This window comes from Bombus impatiens, unplaced genomic scaffold, assembly GCF_000188095.3.
Source record: "Bombus impatiens unplaced genomic scaffold, BIMP_2.2 scf_0264, whole genome shotgun sequence".
Lineage (NCBI taxonomy): Eukaryota > Metazoa > Arthropoda > Insecta > Hymenoptera > Apidae > Bombus > Bombus impatiens.
In genome coordinates this window covers 913,581-936,447 of record NT_176683.1, presented here as the reverse complement: position 1 = coordinate 936,447, position 22,867 = coordinate 913,581, and the positions used below count along the sequence as shown (strand labels likewise).

The 22,867-nt window shown below is 27.8% G+C and overlaps 6 protein-coding genes across 11 annotated transcripts; 2 read left to right on the top strand and 4 right to left on the bottom strand.

Moving 5' to 3' along the window:
• Positions 1–1,128: 1,128 nt before the first annotated feature.
• Positions 1,129–9,264, bottom strand: LOC100748006. Its single transcript, XM_003488766.4, has 12 exons — positions 9,207–9,264; positions 8,032–8,621; positions 7,611–7,721; positions 7,237–7,487; positions 4,886–7,152; positions 4,658–4,787; positions 4,091–4,585; positions 3,888–4,031; positions 2,771–3,501; positions 2,301–2,702; positions 1,999–2,228; positions 1,129–1,925 (listed from the first exon to the last, which is right to left on the bottom strand). The coding sequence occupies exons 1-12, from the start codon at positions 9,262–9,264 to the stop codon at positions 1,710–1,712; spliced, it is 5,625 nt and encodes a 1,874-aa protein (XP_003488814.1). The 3' UTR covers positions 1,129–1,709.
• A 381-nt stretch (positions 9,265–9,645) lies between these two features.
• On the bottom strand, positions 9,646–11,699 carry LOC105680640 (vesicle transport through interaction with t-SNAREs homolog 1B). 2 transcript variants are annotated; one of them, XM_033320266.1, is made up of 3 exons: positions 11,579–11,699; positions 11,041–11,512; positions 9,646–10,328 (listed from the first exon to the last, which is right to left on the bottom strand). In XM_033320266.1, the coding sequence occupies exon 3, from the start codon at positions 10,201–10,203 to the stop codon at positions 9,865–9,867; it is 339 nt and encodes a 112-aa protein (XP_033176157.1). In that variant the 5' UTR covers positions 10,204–10,328; positions 11,041–11,512; positions 11,579–11,699; the 3' UTR covers positions 9,646–9,864. The 2 variants fall into 2 exon arrangements, with proteins under 2 accessions (XP_033176157.1, XP_012239975.1); XM_012384552.3 differs by having other exon boundaries at positions 11,041–11,673.
• On the bottom strand, positions 10,339–11,034 carry LOC100742020 (cell division control protein 31-like). Its single transcript, XM_024367043.2, has 2 exons — positions 10,770–11,034; positions 10,339–10,639 (listed from the first exon to the last, which is right to left on the bottom strand). The coding sequence occupies exons 1-2, from the start codon at positions 10,996–10,998 to the stop codon at positions 10,428–10,430; spliced, it is 441 nt and encodes a 146-aa protein (XP_024222811.1). The 5' UTR covers positions 10,999–11,034; the 3' UTR covers positions 10,339–10,427.
• Positions 11,700–12,316: 617 nt separating the features above from the next.
• LOC100747805 (protein unc-119 homolog B) lies at positions 12,317–14,129 on the top strand. Its single transcript, XM_003488764.4, has 4 exons — positions 12,317–12,825; positions 12,917–13,030; positions 13,141–13,440; positions 13,501–14,129. Exons 1-4 carry the CDS (start codon positions 12,681–12,683, stop codon positions 13,626–13,628), a joined length of 687 nt encoding a protein of 228 aa, XP_003488812.1. The 5' UTR covers positions 12,317–12,680; the 3' UTR covers positions 13,629–14,129.
• An 11-nt stretch (positions 14,130–14,140) lies between these two features.
• LOC100747682 (protein ABHD11) lies at positions 14,141–16,228 on the bottom strand. 3 transcript variants are annotated; one of them, XM_003488763.4, is made up of 4 exons: positions 15,816–16,228; positions 15,025–15,181; positions 14,607–14,972; positions 14,141–14,526 (listed from the first exon to the last, which is right to left on the bottom strand). In XM_003488763.4, exons 1-4 carry the CDS (start codon positions 15,944–15,946, stop codon positions 14,215–14,217), a joined length of 966 nt encoding a protein of 321 aa, XP_003488811.1. In that variant the 5' UTR covers positions 15,947–16,228; the 3' UTR covers positions 14,141–14,214. The 3 variants fall into 3 exon arrangements, with proteins under 3 accessions (XP_003488811.1, XP_024222808.1, XP_012240084.1); XM_024367040.2 differs by having other exon boundaries at positions 15,025–15,210; positions 15,816–15,946; XM_012384661.3 differs by having other exon boundaries at positions 15,025–15,170; positions 15,816–15,946.
• A 770-nt stretch (positions 16,229–16,998) lies between these two features.
• Positions 16,999–18,568, top strand: LOC100747560 (transmembrane emp24 domain-containing protein 2). Of its 3 annotated transcripts, none has more exons than XM_012384663.3 (4): positions 17,035–17,077; positions 17,165–17,244; positions 17,914–18,254; positions 18,334–18,568. In XM_012384663.3, exons 2-4 carry the CDS (start codon positions 17,241–17,243, stop codon positions 18,481–18,483), a joined length of 495 nt encoding a protein of 164 aa, XP_012240086.1. In that variant the 5' UTR covers positions 17,035–17,077; positions 17,165–17,240; the 3' UTR covers positions 18,484–18,568. The 3 variants fall into 3 exon arrangements, with proteins under 3 accessions (XP_012240085.1, XP_012240086.1, XP_012240087.1); XM_012384664.3 differs by having other exon boundaries at positions 17,045–17,063; XM_012384662.3 differs by having other exon boundaries at positions 16,999–17,244.
• Positions 18,569–22,867: the final 4,299 nt, after the last annotated feature.

The window sequence follows — 22,867 nt, the reverse complement described above, 5'->3', positions numbered from 1 at the left end:
TAAAGTTGTATCATTTAAAATATATATGATAAAGGCTATTATTATACATTATGTACATAATATTTAAAAATATCTAAATAATCTCAGAATTTAGTACTCATTATATTATTTAGTAAATAAATCAATTGTCTATTTAGATTCCATTTTTTACTTGAATTTATAAAAATATGAATTTACACATATATCCGCAGTCCTATATTCTTTTATTCTTTTATTTTTCGGCTTCACAATCTGGGAAATGAACTTGGATTGCATATCTCTTTCAACTTCCACTGATTTCTATGCGATCCACAGTCTGATTATTATATTATATGATAAAAAGTGTATCGAATAATTTATTTTATTCAATATTATCGTACACGTTGCAAACATTTGTTTTAGTAATGAAAGCGTTTTATAATATTCATAGCCAGCCTTATTATATACAATTAAATTTTTAATATATAGATACATATATAATAACTATAAACTATTGTAAAAAATACACAAAATACATAATTTAAAACTTGAATAGTTTTAATTATATAATACTTCTTCAAAATTTTTTGAGCATAAAATATAATAAAGTCATGCAGCTCAAATTACATTAATAGCTAAAAAAGTATGATTTTAATCATATATACAAAAATTATATAAAAGAGATATGTAGGCACTTTACACATCATCACATTATATATAAATGTATGAATATATGTATATTATATATGTATATACGACGATTAATGTATATTTAAAGCTATTTATAAAATATGTTTAAAAAAGTATAACAGAATTTTGCTATATTTTACCGAAATGTAATTTATATTATTTGTGTGTTTTAATAATGTTCATTCAAGAGCACTTCTGTTTCGCATATTTAAAGTTATTTATAATAAAAAGTTTTGCATATATATGTATGAATATAATAATAAAATAATTATTCATTTAGAAATGAAAAAATTGATCTCTTTGTTTGCTATTGCAAGCAATTAATGTTTGTCATCAAATTTTTCATTAATTTTCTTCATCCATTAACATATCATTTTATCTGTATTATGTATAAAAGTTACATTACATATATAACATTTATATGTAAATCTACCTACTTAGTAATTATTATAGGGTTTCATAATGAATATACAATAAACATTTAGTGTAATTAAAATATTTTAAAAGATGTAATAAGTTCCAATTTAGCAACTTATATTAATAATTATTACAAATAATAATTTATGCGCACACTAACGTTAATTTGTTGCACAACAGTTTTGTCATTTACGAAAAGAATGCGATTTGGGCGCATTTGACAACGCAATTCAGGACATTTTTTTTTATTAAAAGATGAAATTGAACTTTTGATTGATGCGAGCGAGAGTGACAAAACTATCGCGCGACAAATTGTCGCTACTGCGCGCGTAGTCTAATTCAAGTAATCTTTATATTATTAAAGTAATGGTATATCGTATTAAATTTCAGTCGTCCACTCAACTATTATTTTGCTCTTACCATTGAGTGGATAGATTATAATTTCAATTTGTATAAAAAAATGATTCAATAACCTTCAGATTCTTATAAAATGGACGGTTAAATTTTAATACTTTATGAAAAAATATTATTTTGTTTTTGAATTCCTTATATAAAATACCTGATTATATATAGATAAATGATTAAAGAAACACATTATCTTTGGTTATTATTGTGTAGATTAACGAACTAAGTTGTGTCATTGGTTAATGAGTATCTCGATTGCTTTTATTACGATTACGTAGTAATGAAGCATCCAAGAGAGAATAAGTACCAGGTTCAAATACTGGTGGATATTCAAGACCAGGATAATCAGGTGGTGGTGATGTAGGTGGTGGTATGTAAGGCAAAGTCGGTGGTGTCAATGAGTTTCTACCTATGCTTGCATGACCTTTCTGATAGGAGGGCTGACTTGCAATACCCTAAAAATAAATACTTGTTATTATGTTAATATTTGACACAATATTTATAATTACTATTTATTGAAATATATACCTTCGATATTAAATTTGGAGTACACGGCGATGGTGTATCTGGACTCCAATCACTAACAGAACTGACCGAACTAAAACTCTGACTGAGAGTTTGAGGACTATTTCCACTGAAGGAACTATGAGATTGACTGATTCCACTATCGCCAGGACTCTGACTGCTCGATCGACTTGGTAATCGTGACTGATTGTAACATTTTTCTTTAAATAACGCTCTGTGTAATCTCGGTGATCCTATAATTTATATATAAATTATAGTCAAAGATTATTATAAAATATAACTGAAATTTAAAGTATATTATTTACCCAATAAAGTTTTTTGTGTTTCTTTAGGTAAATCAAGTGTAGAAGGTTTCTGCTGACATTTATTGCCAAACAAATTTTTCAATCGATTTGTCTTTTGAACTTGTTCACCTTTATCTAAATGCATCTCAAATGCAGCAGTCATACCTTCTTGTTCGAATGGAGAAGTTGGTATAGGTGGTGGGTGGTACTGTGCTACGTTTTTCAAACGAGTTTTATCACAATTGATATCTTTTTTATCACCTCGTCGCAAAGAGTCCAACCAATGCTTGTCTGAAGAAACATGATCACGACGATTTGTTAGATTGAAACTTCCTTTGCGACTAATGGATGCATCTTTCTTTGCACGTTGTAAAGTTTCATAGAAAGTATGAAACGTAAGGTCGTTGGTAGATCCTGAAGAACCTAAATGAAAAAGAAATCGTATTAATCTTGATATATTAAAAAGTTATTATATAAATAATGAAAGTTACCATCATTTCGAGTAAGTCGTCTTGGTGTCAGTTTCATGTCCTCTGATAAATTATTGACATTTTTAGGCAAATAATAATCATATGATCTAGAAATGTCATGATTACTTGAAGATTGTGCTGGATTTGTATAAATATTAGTATTATATTCACAATTCAAGCTCATTTGCCTCCCAGACCCATCAACAATATCTGATTTATTATGACACAAAGAAGGTTTTTGGTCATTTGTGATAGTTTTACAGTGAAATGAACTGCATGGCTTCAACTGCTGAATATTTGAGCCATCTGATAATTTTTTTTTATTAGCGTAATAAAATTCGTTCGACTTTTTATAAACCGAATGTTTTGATGATTCTCCTCTATATTCATTTCTTTCTGAATCAAAATCTTCGCTATATTGTCGCACTGCGTGAATGGTATCCATATTCCGAGAATAACCATATGCAGAAGCAGCGTTATTGACTACTTCATCACTATTTTTATTTCGAATATAAACATCATTATTGAAAGTTCCATCACTGACAAATCTGGATTGTTCATTAACAGTCTCATTATCATGAAAGTTCCTATGTTGGACATGAACGTGATCGCTAGTTAAAGGAGTCATCCGTGGTGATACAGGCCTAGTTTTCGTCATTTGTCTTTGATCTTCTTGTTGCAACAACATGAATTCTTCTAATGTAATAAAACCTTGTAAATCTTCTGCTCTTCTATTTCTGTTACTGAGACACCTAAATATTAAATACTATTTCACTAATTACTTTACAATATTCAATAGGATAACAAGAGATATGTATGTGTAAAAGCGAATAAAATGTGCTCTACTTTATTAAGGATAGTGTATAGGAAAACAGTTACAATAAGGAAAAACATGCACAAAATATATACATACATATAAAATAAATGCAGTCAATATTTTTAGTTAATTATTTTATTATGAAATGCAAAATATAACAATATTTTTAATTGCTATTATTCTTTAGTTAAAAATTTATTTTCGCGTGTACAATAAAAAAAAATAAAACCATAATAATTTAAGTTTAGTAGAATTATAAAAGATTAAATAATATAACAAAATTGATATATTAGTTCTGTAGCATGCAACATAAAATGTTACCTGTCTGTGGTACGCCTGTAATCACCCATATCTTGAGTGCTAGTTGACATATCAGTAGCACTATGAGATGCACATAATCCATAAAATGTACTTCCTGCAATCGTCATTTGCAAATCTGGCGAATTTGGAACAGAATCTTGTTTCCTGAAAAATATTCATATTTTATTTTTGTTTTAAACGAGGTATTCCACACTAACTCTTACTTATTAGGCGTAGATGTAGGAAGAACTCTTCTGTAACTTCTAAACTGTGCAGTTGGAACAGGTACATTGTTTCTTGCACCAAGGAATTTTAGATATTTTCTATCTAAACTAGCACCACTAATTTCATGATCCTTATACGAGGGAGAATCTTTACGAACAACTTTTTTTAATGATCCGAACGATTTTTCAAAGTTCGGTTTATATTCCGAAGTATGAACATTTTTAGTTTTACTTTTTTGTTCGCTATCGCTCTCGTCAGTTTCGCTGAAAAGCGCACTATTCCTACTGTGGCCATCCGCACCTAAGGTTGCTTTGTTAATTGCATCTACCCATAAGGCAAGAAAATCTTCAGTGTCTGCAGCAAAATAAAATACCGTTCCTGTGTGATAAACCTTGAACGCATACTTTCTTGATTTTACTTCGGCAGCTCGTGATACGGTAAATCCTGTTAAAGCTATGAGACAGTCGGCTTTTATACTATTTTGAGTTTTAAACCTATATTTAAAAATATAATAAAATAAATATTTGTAAGATAAATATGTAGATATAAAAATTTGGTTAACAAACCTGTACAGAGAAGAGCACTTTAAAACAAACCAAGCTTTGGCCCAAGCACCACCTGCACCTCTCGTGCGGTATGTTAACCATCCTTCTAAATCACCTGTGCCTATATCTTTAACAGAGATATTCCGCTTTCCTAGTTAAAGGTAATATAAAAATCAATAAGTATAAGTATTTAAAGATTAATATATATTAATATCTATTAAATATATACAATGTGTGACAATTACTTACTTGCAAATAATATACTTCGTTTTCTATTAGTTCTGGGACTATTGCTGGAAGATTTGCTTAAACTTCCATGCAATCCAATACTTCTAGCCACCATCATAGCTTTATTAACTACACCTTTCTCAAAACTTTTTTCCTTTTCAGACACTTTAGATTTATGATCTAGAAATTGCTTTGAAGAGCATGAACCATCTGGAGAATCCGTATTTTGAGAATAAGATTCAGTATCATGGTATTCCATTGTTGAATTAGTGTATACAGACTTCTCAACAATAGGTTCATATTTATCACAGATAAACTTAGTTTCCTTTATTTGCTTATCATTGTATTCTAAATATGTAGAATCCAAGTTTAAACTAGGTCTAAGTTCGTTATCTAGAGTATTCATATCATCAATAAATTCTAATTTTTCTGTAAAACTATTACAAACGTCAAAATAATCCTGCTTATCTTTATAATCCAAGGTACTTCTGATATGATTTTCCGTATAATATTCCAAACTCTTTAAATCTTTTCTAGTATTAATTTTTTCTGGCGTACAACACTTTTCTTGGTCATCAAACATCTTTGAAGTATTACTTATAGATGAATCCATTGTTAACTTTGAATAATATTTACGTGGAGGCGGATCTGGAGGTATTAGATGAGGTTTATTTTCTAACTTCTTATCAGAGTCAGTTTTTGTTACTTCTACACATTTGCAAGATTGCATTGCATTTCCTTGAATAATTAAATCTTCAGCTTTTGTATTATCATTCTGTATCTTTCGACAAATTTGAATTTGAGGAATGTTTCGAGTAATATTATTAGTAATATTATTATATATCTGTACATTACTTTCAGTAAAATTCAGATCACTATTTGTCCATACTTGTCTTTGAGCTTGGATATTTTCTTTTACTGATACATTAGCTTTTTTTTCTGTTAATTTTTTATGTTCTGTTAGACCACAATGGTTTGGTCCATTAAATGTTTGAAGAATCTTCTCAAATTTATTTAGGTTTGAATTATTTTCTCCACTGTTTTGCATAAAACTATTTATTGATTCTAATTTATCTTCATTAGTTTCATGATTGGAACTTGAATTATTTATAAAATTTTGAGTATTACGTATTTTTGATATATTTTCCGTTTCTACACTTAAATTGTTTGTTATGTTCTTTTTGTCGTATTTATTTACATCAATACTAATACATTCATTATTGCTTTGGTTATTTTCTATACTGATTTTGTGGTTTGCATCAATTACCTTACACATAGAAGTTTTAAACGAATCTAAATGTTCAGATTCAGAACATTGTTTTTTTTTGTTATCTTGTGTAACATATTTATCAGTATCATTATTTTTTTTAATAATATTATCAAAATTTATTTGAATACTTTGTTTTTGATCATCAATATCTCTTAATTTTTGTTGATCTTCGGAACTCGCAGAAGTCAATTGAACATCAGTCTTACTGGATACATTGCTTACATTATTTGCAGACGGTTCTAACGCATGAAACAACTTTTGCCTTCTGTCTTCTATACTGTCAGCGTCCATTGAATCGTACGCTGGTGTACTGTAACTTTTATCTAATCTTCCTCGCTCTTTACTGTTACATATACTAAGTTCCTTACTGCTTATCGTACTCTTACTATTACTATGTTTATCCCTAATAAAATTGTTGCATTCATCTAAAGGCACACTCGTATCACTCAAGTTATTGTTATTGGTAACATTAACAGATGTTTGAGAAATTTGGCTGATTGTATTTATATTACTGCACAATTCTTCACAATTTTGGATAGTTTTACATTCATCTTTTTTCTCGTTTATTACGCTGATTGTATTACCTATTTGAGGAACATCATGTTTCATCATAGATTTATCTTGAAACTGTACTTTCTTATCGTCAGTTTGTCCATCATTCCTTTTTTTTCTTTTGTTTTGTTCTATAGATATACATGTTTGTGGTCGTATATTTGATGGTACATTATCTAAACCATGAGCGCAAGATGCTGCTTTGTCCCGCAATTGAGAAGTTGTACTATGTTCCTGTTTCAATTCTTTCCAAAATTGTTCTATATCAATTCCATGCTTGGTAGTTGGACTAGCACCAGTTATAGTAGCTCGTCTTTGAACTGAATTTCTTGGTTTTGTAGAATATAATCGAATAGATAAAGGTGGATCTGTTTCACTATCCGAATCGCTACTATCTATAATCATTGTGTCTAACATATTAACAGTATCTAGAATGCTTGCAGGTTCTGGACTGGGATTCTTTGGCCTAAACAAATTTACAAATTTATATTATATTAGAAACGAAATTGTATATATTTTATAAATGAGGTACATGTCTATATATATATACCTTGGTAATGGCATTGTAAAATCTGGTATAGTTAATAATTCTGGCCTTGGAGAAGGAAGATTGTGTTGCCACCGTGTTGTGTAAGATGTTTTTTTATTGCTTGGAAGTCGATATGGTTTTATGTAAATTTGACCATATATTTTTGTATGTCTTGGTCTACGTTTCAAAGTTAATAATACTTCTGCTGGGCTTTCGCGAAATAATTCTAAAAGATTTTTTCGTTCCCAACCGACTACAGTCTGATAATTTACCTGGAAAATATTTAAATTAAATTAAACATTTGTATTATATATTCATAACAAATAAACACAGAAAAAAACAGAAAAGAATAAAAAATATAATTTTTTAATTATTTAAAAAAAAAGAAAAATTACTTGTACAATCTCATCTCCTTCTTCCATTTTACCACACTGATGTGCAGCTGATCCAAATTTAATCTCCGCAATTTGATGAGCTCCATGAAAAGATGGTAAAATATAAAATCCCTACAAAAGAAAATATTTTCCAATTTTAATTCTTTATACCTATTAGGAAATAATTATATTACTCTAACAGTTTCACTCTATAATACAAGACTATCTAAATAGGAAGTTACAGATGTGTTGAATCAATGGTTATAGTTTTATCATTAAAGGATGTAGCAGATAACTTTAATGATTATGAAGTATACTATTTTATGATTTATGTTAAATATTTTATATATATTATATTCATTACATAAAATTATTTAGAAATAAAAATAAAATAGAAGAATATTATCCTATTTTAAAAAATTGATATTATTTCAGAACTTACTAAATCATCTCCTGGCTTCTTTTTTAATGTTGCCAAATCTAAACTAGCAGGTTGTAATATCATAGGATCAGTAATATCTTGTATTATATAATCTGCCAATTTTGCTAATTGTCCACAAATTGTTCTAATTTCTTCTATTGGTTTTTCTGCAAATCTATCTCTTTGTGCACATGTGGCCATTTCCAAAGCTAACTTCATTAATTCAACTTTTTTGTCATTATATTCTAATTGTCCACTAAAGGGAGGTCGATCAAGCCACCTTACTAATGGTTTTACAGCCATTATAACTGATGCTACATCAGATAATGTTTGGGTTGTAACAGGCTTCGAATCTGTCTGATGAGACAACTCATTTTGTAAACTATGCGCTTGACAAGACAGTCGCAATGCCAATAGTTGCAGATTTTCACGATCAAGTTCATAATGGAAATTTCTCAAATATTCTACTGCTTCAAGAATAATTTCCTGATGACCAAGTTTCAATACTCCAAGGTGTTCTAGGTCTTCGGGTCTCAAACTTAATAACTGTTGTCCATTAACACCATGATTAGTAAAGCTATGCACATAGGGAAGAACAGAATTATCCAAACCTAAAACAAGAAGCATTTTTTTCTCTAAAGGATTCAATTACTTTAAGAAAAAAAGGATATTGTGAAAGTGAAATCATAATATTTTAATGAAAGATTGGTACATGAATTTGAACAAAGTTATAAGAGAAAAATAATTATAATTTTTGCTTTTATAATAATTACTCATTTAGTATTTCGTTTCTTTCAAAAGTAATAACAATGAAAAAAACAATAATGAAATTACGCGAACAATAATCATTTATAAACTCCTCCGAATATTAATGGTGCAGATTAGGAAAATAAATGAAAATATTGCAGTTTTAAAATATTTTTAGGAAAGATTTAGTATTACTAAAGATTCGTTTTATAATGATCATTTACGACTTATGTGATTGTAATGAATAATGGAATAAATACTGTTTTATACATGCAATAAAGGGACTGATTAAAAGGAAAGAGGGGCGAAGAGACAGGTGCGGGCGTATACTGCAAAATTTTCACACGCAAATTTTCACGACATTGTTTCTGCACATAATAGAGTACACTTGTTCCTTAAAATATATCGATGTATAACACTGATTCAAAAGGAAATTCAATTTTTCGCACCTTTCAACCATTCGCACACTTGTTCAGTTTTCCATTCAGCAACATTAACATACGCCATGACCCGATCATCTACTAATTCATAAAATGTTAAAGATTCTCCTTGACTCCTCAATCCTTAGTCGTTCTAATTTCCAACATTAACTAAGTATAGAATAGACATGACATTATATATGAGACTTTGTATCTCATGTTCTGAAATACCGATCTCGAAAAAAACAGAGTGTTTTTTACGCCCTCTGCGGTTTGCTATGGCGAATCATTGACTAAGTTTTCAGTCTGCTAAGTCGATAACTGTAAAATACGTATGTACAGTCGATGACTTAAAAATAACTGTGTCATATGCATACATATTAGTAACAAGTATTGTGTAGTTGATAATTTTTCATTCAATATCATATACCAATGATTTTCAGGGTATATCAATTTGTAAAATTGCATCAAATTGTAACATATTTATTGTTTTACATATAATTCATTGGAACGTATTAATTACAATGTAACATTAAATAAAATGTGCACATATATTATATTGCATAATATATATTACACAGGACATGAATAAAAATGCACTGAATGCTTGTGCGTATATACATATAAATTAATTATATGTATATATATGTTTATATACAACATTGATAATATTTACAATCTATATTTCTTATATAAATTTCTTATATATAATAGCACCAAGTATAGCTATTTCCAGTAATATAATTAAAACTAATATAAACTTATTCATTAAAATTCTTCTTCGCATAACATTTAATATCCTTCTTGTCTTATCTAATTCTTCATCTGTTTGGGATAATCTTCTATCTGCTCTCAATAATCGTTCCCTTTGTTCATTCAGTTCAGAAATTACTTCTGTTCCTATTTGTTCACTCTCAACAGCAACTGCTTGAGATCTAGCAATAGATTGTGATGAGCGATCCAGTATTGCATTTCCTTCTAATAATGTCCGTCTATGCTCTTCCTCCCAATTAACTCCAAGATTCATTGTGACAATATTAATGAATATATTCACAACAATATTATGAAATAATAATTATATTCACAACAAGAAAACAAACGTCCTTTAAAATGTCAGATCTGCCATAATATCCAAGAATTCACTTTGATCAACTGAAATCATAGGTATAATTTGCAAAATTATTTATAATATAAAATGAATGAAATAAACAATAAAATTAAAATTTCCTCAATAATTTAATTAATTCAAAATCAAATTCTTGTTTTACTAGAACCATCTTGATCCAAATCAAATTCTTTAATCATAAGTTCCATTTCCTCATTAGTCAGATTACAATCAAGCTTTTTATTAAGTTTTTGGAGATCTTCTACTGTTATCTTGTCATTTGCAGTCTCATTTGTAAATAATTTGAACACATATTTAATTTCATCTAAAGGTTTTCGCTTATTTAACTTTTCTGATACTATGTAAGTGTAAAATTTAATTAAGATAGTACTGATTATGAAAACACACGCATTATTTATTACAAACTTTCTTAAGAATATAAATAACAGATTATTTGATTAAATTTGATATTTTTTGTTTAAACGTACCAATGTAATTAAAATCTTCGAAACAAATTTTATTATATCCACGCTTGTCATACATTCGTATAATAGATAAAATGTAAGATTTTTTTACTGCAAATCCCAAAGCTTTTAATGCAGCTTTCATTTCATGATAATCTAAATAACCATCAGTATCAGTGTCCATTAAACAAAACGATTCCTTTAAGCGTCTCTTTAAATTTTCCGTACGAACATTCTTTGTAATAGTTGACATAATCGACAATAAATATTAGTAAAATCGAGTTGACATGTTTACCTTTCACTTATCTTGTAAAACTTTCTTTTGTTGTCAACAAATTATATGTAGTTATATTCAGGATACACACTTGTTATGTTATATATTATTATATATCTTGAATATGCTTCCGATAATACATATATAAATTTTCTGTTTATTGTAAACATATGAAGACTTCATGAATCTAACGTCGTGAAATATTTAACTACTATTCAATCACTATTCACTATGATCATATAAACAGGTCTGGACATTCGTTAGGGAAAACCGTCCAGCTTTCGAGTCGAAAAACATCAAGATGGAGAGCATGGAAAGGTCTGTTCTCAGACTACACTCTGCGAGACAGACTACAATCATATAGACTATAAACTGTTCTCGACACTCTCTAGGGGAAATCATCCGAAAATTGAGTCGTGATAGAAATGAGTAGCTAATTTACTGGTCGTGACCACGATCATATAAATAAGTCTCGCCATTCATATACCGAAGCCTAATTGAAGTCCTGTCCAGTTGTGAAAAATCAACATAGAAAACATAAAACCTTGGCTACACATACGTGGCATGATGTGAATGCCTTAGACAAAGACAGAGAACTCTATTTATCTTCATCTATCTCGTAAGAACGTGAATCTTATTGACCTTATACATATGATTGTAGGTTCGACAATTCCTACGGAGTGTTAACATTTTGATATCTTATGTCGTATATAACATTAATTTCCTTATTAGCAACATGATGGCGTTATCGCGAAACTCGCAAAAGCTCACATATACGCATTCATTATCAATGACGTAGTCAAAAGTAATGCGTTAATCGGTGCATGATTGCTTCGGCGGTAAAATGAGTGCCGACCACGGTCACAATAAGAGTCGTAGTAGTGATGGTAGTATAGCAGCCTAAAAATATCTTTCGTCGCTTACTGTTACAAAGATGCATGCGCGTGTTTTTCAGAATTTCGCGACAGCGCCACTATGCGACTAAAAAGAGAATTAGAATACATCAAAATCATGATCAAAATGATCACATTCCCCGCTAGCAAAAATTCTACGAATTGCCGAATCTGTGTATAAAACCGTAGTTACATGATATTGCAACTATTGGCTAAAATGTGTTATTCACCAATTTTTAAAATTGTAAATTAAAATAATTTGTAAAAAATTCTATTTTGTTGCGCACATAAAACATACAACATAAATATCTGTTTGTCAACGTATGCGTAGTTTAATATTCTAATTCTCTAAATAAATATATATGTATAAAATGTATAATTCTTTAATTTAATTTTTAATTGAAAATTCAATTTCCCTGGAAATCCACGAAGTACTAGTAACACGAGATTTCTAGTTATTTTTTTTTACTTTCTTAAATAAGTGATCAAGTCGATAGTTTCTTCGATAGCCATAATATCACGATTAATACTTTGTATAAAACGTAAATAATTATTGATATATAAAGAAATGCCACAATATACATGCAATGGAAGTAACATTGAGTATATAAATATTTTTACAACGAAAAATATTAGGTAAAATATTTTTGACAAGGGGAAACCTTATTTAAGGATATTCAATGAATATCATATGTGATATTTTATAATTGTCATACGTGATCTCGAATATAAATAATTGTCTTTATATTGTTCAATTACGCTTAAATTATGAGTGTTGATAGCGAGAATAAGTCAAATGAAGCTATTGCTCCGTTTACACCATCAGCAGATCAGGAAAGTACAGATAATAGAAATATTCAGGAAACAACTATAACCCCAGAAATGGTGCTACGATTACCTACAATTACTGACAGTAAGATAGTATATACTGATATTTTTTGTATTTCAATATATTAATAAATAAGGAAGATCAAATATATATTACATATCTATATTAATTTCAGAGTATTTATGTTCTCCAGAGGCAAATATTTATGACATAGATTTTACAAGATTTCAAATCAGAGACTTAGAGACAGGAGCAATATTATTTGAGATAACAAAACCACCAGCTACTGGTTAGCAATTGTAGATATTATAATTAATGATAATTACAACAAAATTTGACACAAATGTATTTATATTTGATATATTATACAGAAATGAAATTTTATTATTTATATCTTAGAATGTGATTCCAATCAAGATCTGGAACCAGAAAATGAAGAATCTGGTTGTGAGGATGCTAATACTGGCCGTTTTGTACGGTATCAATTTACACCTCAATTTCTTAAACTAAAAACTGTCGGAGCTACAATTGAGTTTTTGGTGGGTTCTAAACCAGTGAACAATTTCCGAATGATTGAACGTCATTTCTTTCGGGATAGATTGTTGAAAACCTTTGACTTTCAATTTGGATTTTGTATACCAAATAGCAAGAATACTTGTGAACACATTTATGAGTTTCCTACTTTACCTGCTGACTTGGGTAAGCAATGAATAATTTTTCAATGTAATTTTATTAATTTCTAATATATAAAATTTACAGTTTCTGAAATGATTGCAAATCCATTTGAAACACGTTCAGATTCGTTTTATTTTGTGGACAATCAATTGGTCATGCATAATAAAGCTGATTATGCATATAATGGTGGACACACACATGATGTACTTTAGTAGATAAAGTCAGTAGGAAACTTGCACTTTGCAAAAAATAATTGTGATAATAGTAGCAAATATTTAGCTAATTTAAAATTCCAAATTTATTTCTTTTTATAAATAATTGCAATTTTCACAAATTTTTAGATTAATGTTTAAAAGTTGAATTTGCTTCACATGCAACTTTTCACTCTTCTAATTGAATACATATCTAATTGAACAATTTTCTATATTGAACTTATAGCTAAATAAATGTTTTTTAATTTTATAATAATTAAAAATTCTATTATGATGCCTAATATTTAAATAGTTATTATTTTAAATATGGCCTTGTGTAAAACTGTTTGTCAGTTTTATCACTACTAAATCTTAACTAATGACATTGAATGTATTTTTTATGAAAGCAGCAAACAAGAGGCTAAAGAGATGAGCTTTGTAAGTTTTTAACAAGCACAACATTTATGATTTATTTATACTGCATAAAATTATATTTTACTTCACTATTTTTCTCTTGATTTATATGTAATGTCAAAAACTTCACAAATACATGTATATATTTACAAAATATACTGTGTATTTTTTTTACATATGAAATGATAATAAATTATGTCTGATTAACGAAATCAATTGTTGTTTTTAAAAACTCTGTTGGTTTATCTGCATGAACCCAATGATTTGCACCATTTATATAAGTAAATCCAGCGGATGGAAATAATTTTTTTATTTTATCATGATCTTCTACTCTTATATAATCACTGTTAGAACCACCTATAAACAATGTCGGTCCATTGTATATTTTTGATCCTACATCTGGAAATACAGCTATTTGTGATGCAAAGTTTTGCTCTAATACAGGTAAATTGACCCGCCATTTATATTTCCCAATATCTGCTTCTACTAAATTCATTACTAAAAACTGAAATAAAGAAAATGTTAGTTTATATGAATGACAGCTATTTTAACTGTTCATATGGAATATAATAAATATTTAATTACCTGACGTAAAGGTAATGATTTAATAGTATTTGCAAGTTGATCTCTTATACTAGTACGTGCTTTTGTCAATGTTGGGATTCCTTCTAAATTTGCTGTGCGCATGGCTTTGAATATTTTTTCCATTTCCATGAGCTGAGGACTGACCCTCACCGGAGACATATCAACTATTATTAATTTCTCTACTAGCTGTGGGTAATTTAAAGCTACATACATCATCGTAGAACCACCCATGCTATGTCCTATTAATATAGATTTTTGAAATCCTAAATCATTCATAAGTTGAACTATATCCTGTGCCATATGACTATATGTCATGTCTGAAGAATGTGGGGAATCTCCATGATTTCTTGCATCTACAGTTATCACCTATAAATTTATTTTAAGTATTCCTTGTATTACACAAAATCCAGGTATCTACCTTACGGTCTGTATCCCGATGAATTGTTTTTGATAATAAGTTCCAATTAGTCTTTGAACCAAAAAGACCATGCATTATTATTATAGGTTGCTTGGAAGCATTTTTATTCCCATCCATAGATTCATAGGAAACATATGCTAGTTTTACTGGTATTACACTTGAAAATTAGTAATGATGAAACAAGTACTACATTTTAACAATTGTATTATATAAATAATACTGTGACAACATTATATATACATATATATATATATATATATATATATATATATATATATATATATATATATATATATATATATATATATATATATATATATATATATATATATATATATATATATATATATATATATATATATATATATATATATATATATATATATATATATATATATATATATATATATATATATATATATATATATATATATATATATATATATATATATATATATATATATATATATATATATATATATATATATATATATATATATATATATATATATATATATATATATATATATATATATATATATATATATATATATATATATATATATATATATATATATATATATATATATATATATATATATATATATATATATATATATATATATATATATATATATATATATATATATATATATATATATATATATATATATATATATATATATATATATATATATATATATATATATATAACAATTAAATTATATAAATGATACTGTGATAATACTATATATATATATGTATATATATATCTATGTATATATACGTACGAATCAGAATTGCTACGTATTTGTTTGGAAGATAAATATGGTACAAAAGATGAAGTAACAACGAAATCTTGTCTTCGATGATGGTGAAAAATATTTCGTGTTATTATGTATCGGGAGCACATACCACTCATACTTCCTACTTTTTATTTTTTAACAATGTTTAACAATAAATTTTGATTGTTTCAGAAAAAATTTGTATTTTATGTTGCTTTTTTATAACATAAAATCATGAACCATGAATGAACTACATGTGACAGTAATACATTATCAAATAATACTACAATCTAAATTAGATTAGATAATAATATACACATAATATGTATAAATAAATACAGTAATATTTTGTATTATATAAAATGTTTCTGTTATATGCATCCGAAGTTAAATAAGTCACTTTTAATATAGTGTTTCATTCATTATTATATATATATACACTATTACGTTAATTTAATAAATTGATGGTAAATAATGAATTAAAAATTGTTTTAATCAGTAAAAAAAGTGTTTCACTCGAATAGTATAATTATATAAACATCGTACTTCTACAAGCGCGCTAAAATTTTGATGTTATTGTTTTGTAAAAGAAATACAAGTACATACATATTTTAAAGATTATACTTTTAAATTGATTGACGTTTTGAATTGAGTTGAATTTGAATTGAATATATTAGAGAATAAAAAATTATTTCAGTCATTAGAAACCTAATCTTTAGAAAATATATTTAGAAGATTTAGATTTCAGCACAAAATAAAATAATTAATTCTGTAAAATTGTAGTTGTAATAATGAACTGTTCTTTTATTAAATTTCCAAATCTATTCGAAATTTTACTCGCAATTCTCAGAAGTGCTGTATAGGCTTACGATCTCATAAATGTATATCTCTAAGTACATATTTACGTAATAAAAGTAAAATAATTTTTATTCAATATTTAAACATATTGTAATTGGTACTTTCTAGTATTATATTATAAAAATAAAATAGACGAACAATTAGCCTTTAATGGGTATCTCAATATATTGATTAAACATTAATATGATGCAAATCAATATGTATATATAATTGTAATTTTATTTTGGTTTTTGTTGGAAACACCTAGCTTTGTTTAATAATTACAAAAAAATCTGGAATTTATCATTTTGACGGGTTTGATAATTCTTGTAGGACGTACATCTATCTATATTATTTATTTCACGGCAGAATGCATACGTGGCGCTGTGGTAGCAACATGCCACTGTGAAGTGGCAGGTAAAAGACAAATCGTATGTCGATTTTAATTGATTCAAATTGTAATTTGATAAAATGAGGTGGCTCATTTCGTGTTTATTCCTAATTTTTTTGAGCTCCAGAGTAAACTGCTATTTTATTACCGTGGACGCACATGCCGAAGAATGTTTCTTTGACAATGTGGAAACAGGCACGAAAATGGGTTAGTTTTCACTTCTGTACTTATTTTTAATATATGTATTATAGATAAATATTAACTTTCAATCTTCCAAAATGAAACTTTGATATAAAATTGCTCTTATGTTTCGAGATTAATGTTAATCGAAGAAATTTCTTAGTATTAAAAATACACGTATTAAACAAAGGTTCTGTTATTGCTTTTGGAATTAATATGGCATAAATCATGTAAAATAGTATAAAAAAATCTTTCTACATTATTAAAAATTGTTGATTTAGATAATTAAAACATTCTTACAACTTGATAGGACATACATACAAGTATTTACTCAAATCTGTTAGAAATATCATTATTTTAAAAATGTTCTAAACAACTTGTTTTTATGCAAATAGAATTACTATTTTATTTCAATTAGCATAATATATTACAATAAGAAATATAAATCAAATTTAAATTTATCAAATTTTTATTTGGATAATATTTTAATTCAATAAAGATTAAATAAACAAATTTGGTAAAATTATTGGGATTTTATAATTTAAAAATTTAGATAATAAATTGTAATAGTACTCGTCTAATGTATTTATATTAGTATATACCATATTTTAACTTAGATATATCCTTATTTATTTCATATAATATCTTTTAAAATAATGTTATTATATTCACACAAAAATGATATTATTTTCATAGGTCTTACATTTGAAATAGCAGAAGGTGGATTTCTAGACATAGATGTAAAAATAATTGGTCCTGATGGAAAAATAATTTATCAAGGTGATCAAGAAAGCAGTGGTAAATATACATTTGCTGCACATCTTGCTGGTGTTTATACATATTGTTTTGGCAATCAGAAAAGTAGTATGACACCAAAAGTAGTGATGTTTAACATGGATATTGGTGAAAATCCAAAGCCTGTAGAAAACACTTCAGATGGGAAAAATTCAGATTCACACCATAACAAAATAGATGATATGATAAAAGAATTAAGTACAAGTTTATGGGGTGTGAAAAATGAGCAAGAATACATGCAGGTAATTTCTCTTTAGAATTTGTGCTTCATTTCCTTATGTTTTTTTAAAGCTTTTAATAAAATTAATATTTTACTTTTAGGTTAGAGATCGCAATCACAGAGCTATCAGTGAAAGCACAAATACTCGTGTAGTTATGTGGGCATTTTTTGAAGCTATGGTTTTGGTTTGTATGACAATAGGACAAATTTTCTATCTAAAACGCTTCTTTGAAGTTAGAAGAGTCGTCTAATTCAACATATGCAATAAGAAAATACACTCATTGTACATTTTTTTATGTGATTAAGTTATAATAGAATTAAAAAGTTTCAACATTTTGAAGTTATTTCCTTCCTTAAATTTGATATTCTAATACACAATGATGTTAAGAATTTATAATATTATTAAAAAAGAAATATGATTTCTTATGATAATTTTAAAAACATTAAACAAAATGTTTTTGTACTAATACTAGCTAAAAGAATTTAGTTTATATATAACTTAAAATATATATCATACATAAAATCTAATTATTCTCATATTAATAATCATTCAGAGTTATTTTTATTAAACAAATATGTACAGAAATTTGTATTGAAATATTATATCATTTTCATATTAATTCAATTTAAATTCTATAACTTACACTAGAATTTAAAATAATATTTATACAATTGTACAGAGTTATATGATTTAATAAAAAGATACTGATTAATCATTTGATAATTCTATTAGATATATCTAATATAGATGAATCAAATTTTATTTAAATTTTATTTAGCTTTTTCTATCACATGGATGTCATGTAGTGATCTTAATCATTCTGATATAAATTAGATTAGAAACAATAAGAGAAGAAATTGATATTCTTTATAAAAAATGGTATGATATCTTGGTATGTACTTATTTATTATTTTACTGCTATGTGATCATTGAATAAATATTTCAATATGGGAATATTTATGAAAAATAGTTGAGATTAGTTCATATATAAAAAAATAAAAATTTGTTTTAAGTATAAAATTAGTTTGTTTATTATTATGTAGTTCGCTCAATGATATAGATGGTTAAATAATATTTGATATAACATATTAAAAAATGTTACATTAAAATTATCAGATATTAATTATTAATTAATTATAGGTATAATGATCATTTAGAACCTTTCTTTCCTTTTCTTTAAATTTTATGGTGGAAACAAAATTCTTCGCACAATCTTCTGAACATATTTTATGTTTGAAATTCAAATATGATTATTCGATTAATTAGATTTCTGTTTTGAAATATTGCGGAAACATTGAAACCATTCATAGTGGAGCTCTCTCGTCAGATAACTCGTCTGATTCGTGAAGCAAGCGTGAGAATAAATGAATGAAATAAGAAGGGTGGTAGGAGCACCCTTCTGGTATTCACCCTAGGGCACTTAAGTTAGAAAGGCTCATTGTCCGCTCCTTCTCATTAGATGCCACCTAGCAGTTTCATCGACCCTACGTAGTAACAATACTGTGGATGCTTTTTTTCCTCCTCCTTGATCTGTAGCTGCAGGAAACACGAGCGGATTGCATGTCTCGGTGTCTGCTCTAATCCCGGCCATGATTATACCGAAAGACAATACTTTTGGTACTCCTGCGGCTAGTGTGAAATGTCGGAAACGGAATTGGCAGTATTGCTTCTGTTGAACTATTCGTTCGATCGAAGAAAATTTCAGACCTACTACTTTTATGCAAACTCGAAGCTTTGAATAAATGAAGATATGGCTATGTATTACATATGTCTTTCTTGCCATTTATTATTAATTACAATGTTTTATTTTTCTCGAAGTGATCTCATGATCGGTCAATTATGGCCATATGGTTTACGTTTTAGCCGTGATACTACTTGATTATGTATTCTGTCAGGCATCCTGTCCCTGGACATTGTCATTAACACTCGTTATCTCTTAAAATTAATTGCAATGCTTCATACAGTTTATGGTTTGTAATATCTATCATGAAACTAATTTATATGGAACAAATAGTTATAATTAAATGGTAATTTTACTGTAGCCTACGATTCTGTAAAATATCATTGTAATTCTTATCATTTATAAATGTGAATCGACGAAATTGCAATATTAATTACTATTAATTATTAAGTTTTATGTGCATTTAAATATCATGTGAACGTTACAGGAAGTTAACAATTAAATATTATAGGTTCAAAATAATCATTTATCTATATTTCTAAGGATTATACTTTTTATGTTGTGTAAATCTCGACTAAGGATCGCAATAGATATAAATTAGGTACGTATAATAATCGGGAAGGTGTTGATTTCGTTGATGCCTTTTATTCACACCGTCCAACCGGCATGTAATCAGAACTTTAACAGACGATACAAGACGGTATAGGTAATTATTGAGTTTACTAACTGTGCGATTCGATCGTGGTCTCATATAACAGGCCAGCATTGTGAACGTCATTGAAAAACGTAACATACGGTCGTAAATTCATCGCTATTACAGTGCGATATGCGAGCGAGGAAAACGTTTATTATAAATGTTTCACGAGCAACTATGAATTACGGGTCATACAGTTTACTGAGCGAACTTTTTCTTTTCCTTTCTAAAGATCTTTGATTATAAACGTTTGCTTAATCGACGATTACGTATGTCCCAGAGGGAACTATGTATTACTTGATATGTAGTTTGGAATATGAAGCTTTTTCAGCCATCTAAGGTGTAACGGGCGTAGAAAATGTAGAAAGCATTCATACATCGATACATTTTAAATATCATCAAATTTTGATTTATTATCTAAATGTTGTAAAAGAATGATTTCATGTATATAAATCGTTAGAACTATTCGATATAGATATTATACAATACAAGAAGTTGTTATCACAGTATGATATTCCAGATATACTTATTACAATTCTAATTATTGTAAGAATACAATATCTTCATAACAACGTGGATCATTATTACGAGGCTTTTATTTAATTTACATACAATCTTAAATAGTATTATATACATGCAGCAAAAAGAAGAGAAAAAGTTTAGTAATTTCACTAGCTCCCAATTACTTGGATCAGAGGAACTGCTCTATAATTTAACGCTCTGGTTGGCACATGTGTTCTTGACAAGAAATATGCAAATTTATTAGAGCAATTGCACGACTCTAACGAGGGGTCTTAAGGTGTAATTACCACTGTCCTATCAATGTCTGAACAAATTCGACCAACTGGAAGAATTTGTAATATCAGACGTCCCACTCGGTTTATTCAGTTGAAAAATTACTCTTTTATACAGTTGAAGTTTTGCTAAATGCCTTGTTAGTATAATTCTATTGTATGAAATCTTTTGAATGGCTATAGAAATGTAGATAGATCTCATGAGATCTAGAGAAGTTGGAAATGAATGAAATCAGGTAAGTCCTACACGACGATTGGAAAACATTGATTGTTTTATTTTATATTAAATTAGTGTAATTAAATTAATTTAAAATATTCTATATAAAATATAGCGTAATTAAAATATCTTTAATCAAACTCCATGTATCTGCAAATAAAACGTTACAAAAATTCACACGTGTATCTTGTATTTAATATAGAAAAAACACTCCATACGAAAGGAAAGGATAGAATGTATGGAAATTTTTCAATGACACCATCGACAGTAAATCTTGTAATTAATCGGCCATAATATTTATTATCCGACCGTGAAGAAAGATTCACGGGATAAGTTGGTAGATTTATCGAGGATACGAAGGGCTTGGCCCGAAACGGAACAAAAAAAAACGCTACTAATTAAGGAGAGCGATTACACGTAACGGTATAATTAAGAGAAAGGAAGAAGAATTAGAGCCGGTACTATGACAAATAAACGACTTTATCCGCACAGGAATTAATCGAACAGGCGAGGAACACGGCTTGCTTAACGAGATATAATGTACTCGGTTTGTTGAATTTATCAGGAAGATTCTGATTAGTTCAGAGTCTCGTGAGTTCAGGATAATCATATGAAATAATTTTATTCTTCCAAGGCAATTAGTAAATATAAATCTAATATCAAGAAATATAAATATCAAGAAATTATGAAAAAATTGTTATCCTATCTTTCGTTTATTTTATCATAATAAAAAATAGATTGTTTCATGCTTTATCAAATATTTGGGATAATATCGCAATTGAGCGCTTCAATATAATTTTTAAAAGGTCGATATCCTTCTGCGATATTCATTTTGTATATTTATGGTGGAGACCAAAAGATTTGACTGGTCCAGTTCATAAAGGGATAAACTCAACATGTTACCAAGAAGACTGGTAAAGGAGCGTTCTGTTCCAAATGAAAAGACGAGGAGAACATATAAAAGAAAGACAAAGATCCCGAAGTTCAGAAGTGCCGCCCGTCAGCCTATTACGTTGATCTGTTAAACCACTACATATGCAAATTTTGGTAGGCAGGGCTTGTAGTTAGTGATGCGCTCTAATATATTTCGAATTGCATAGAAATTAAGATTTAAGCGCCTTTTACTATACATATAATATATGTATATTATAATATATTATATTATACATATATAATAATAGATTAGCTATAATACATTTTAAAATATTTAATCTAATATCTTCACCTGCTGTTACTTTTACTATCCTA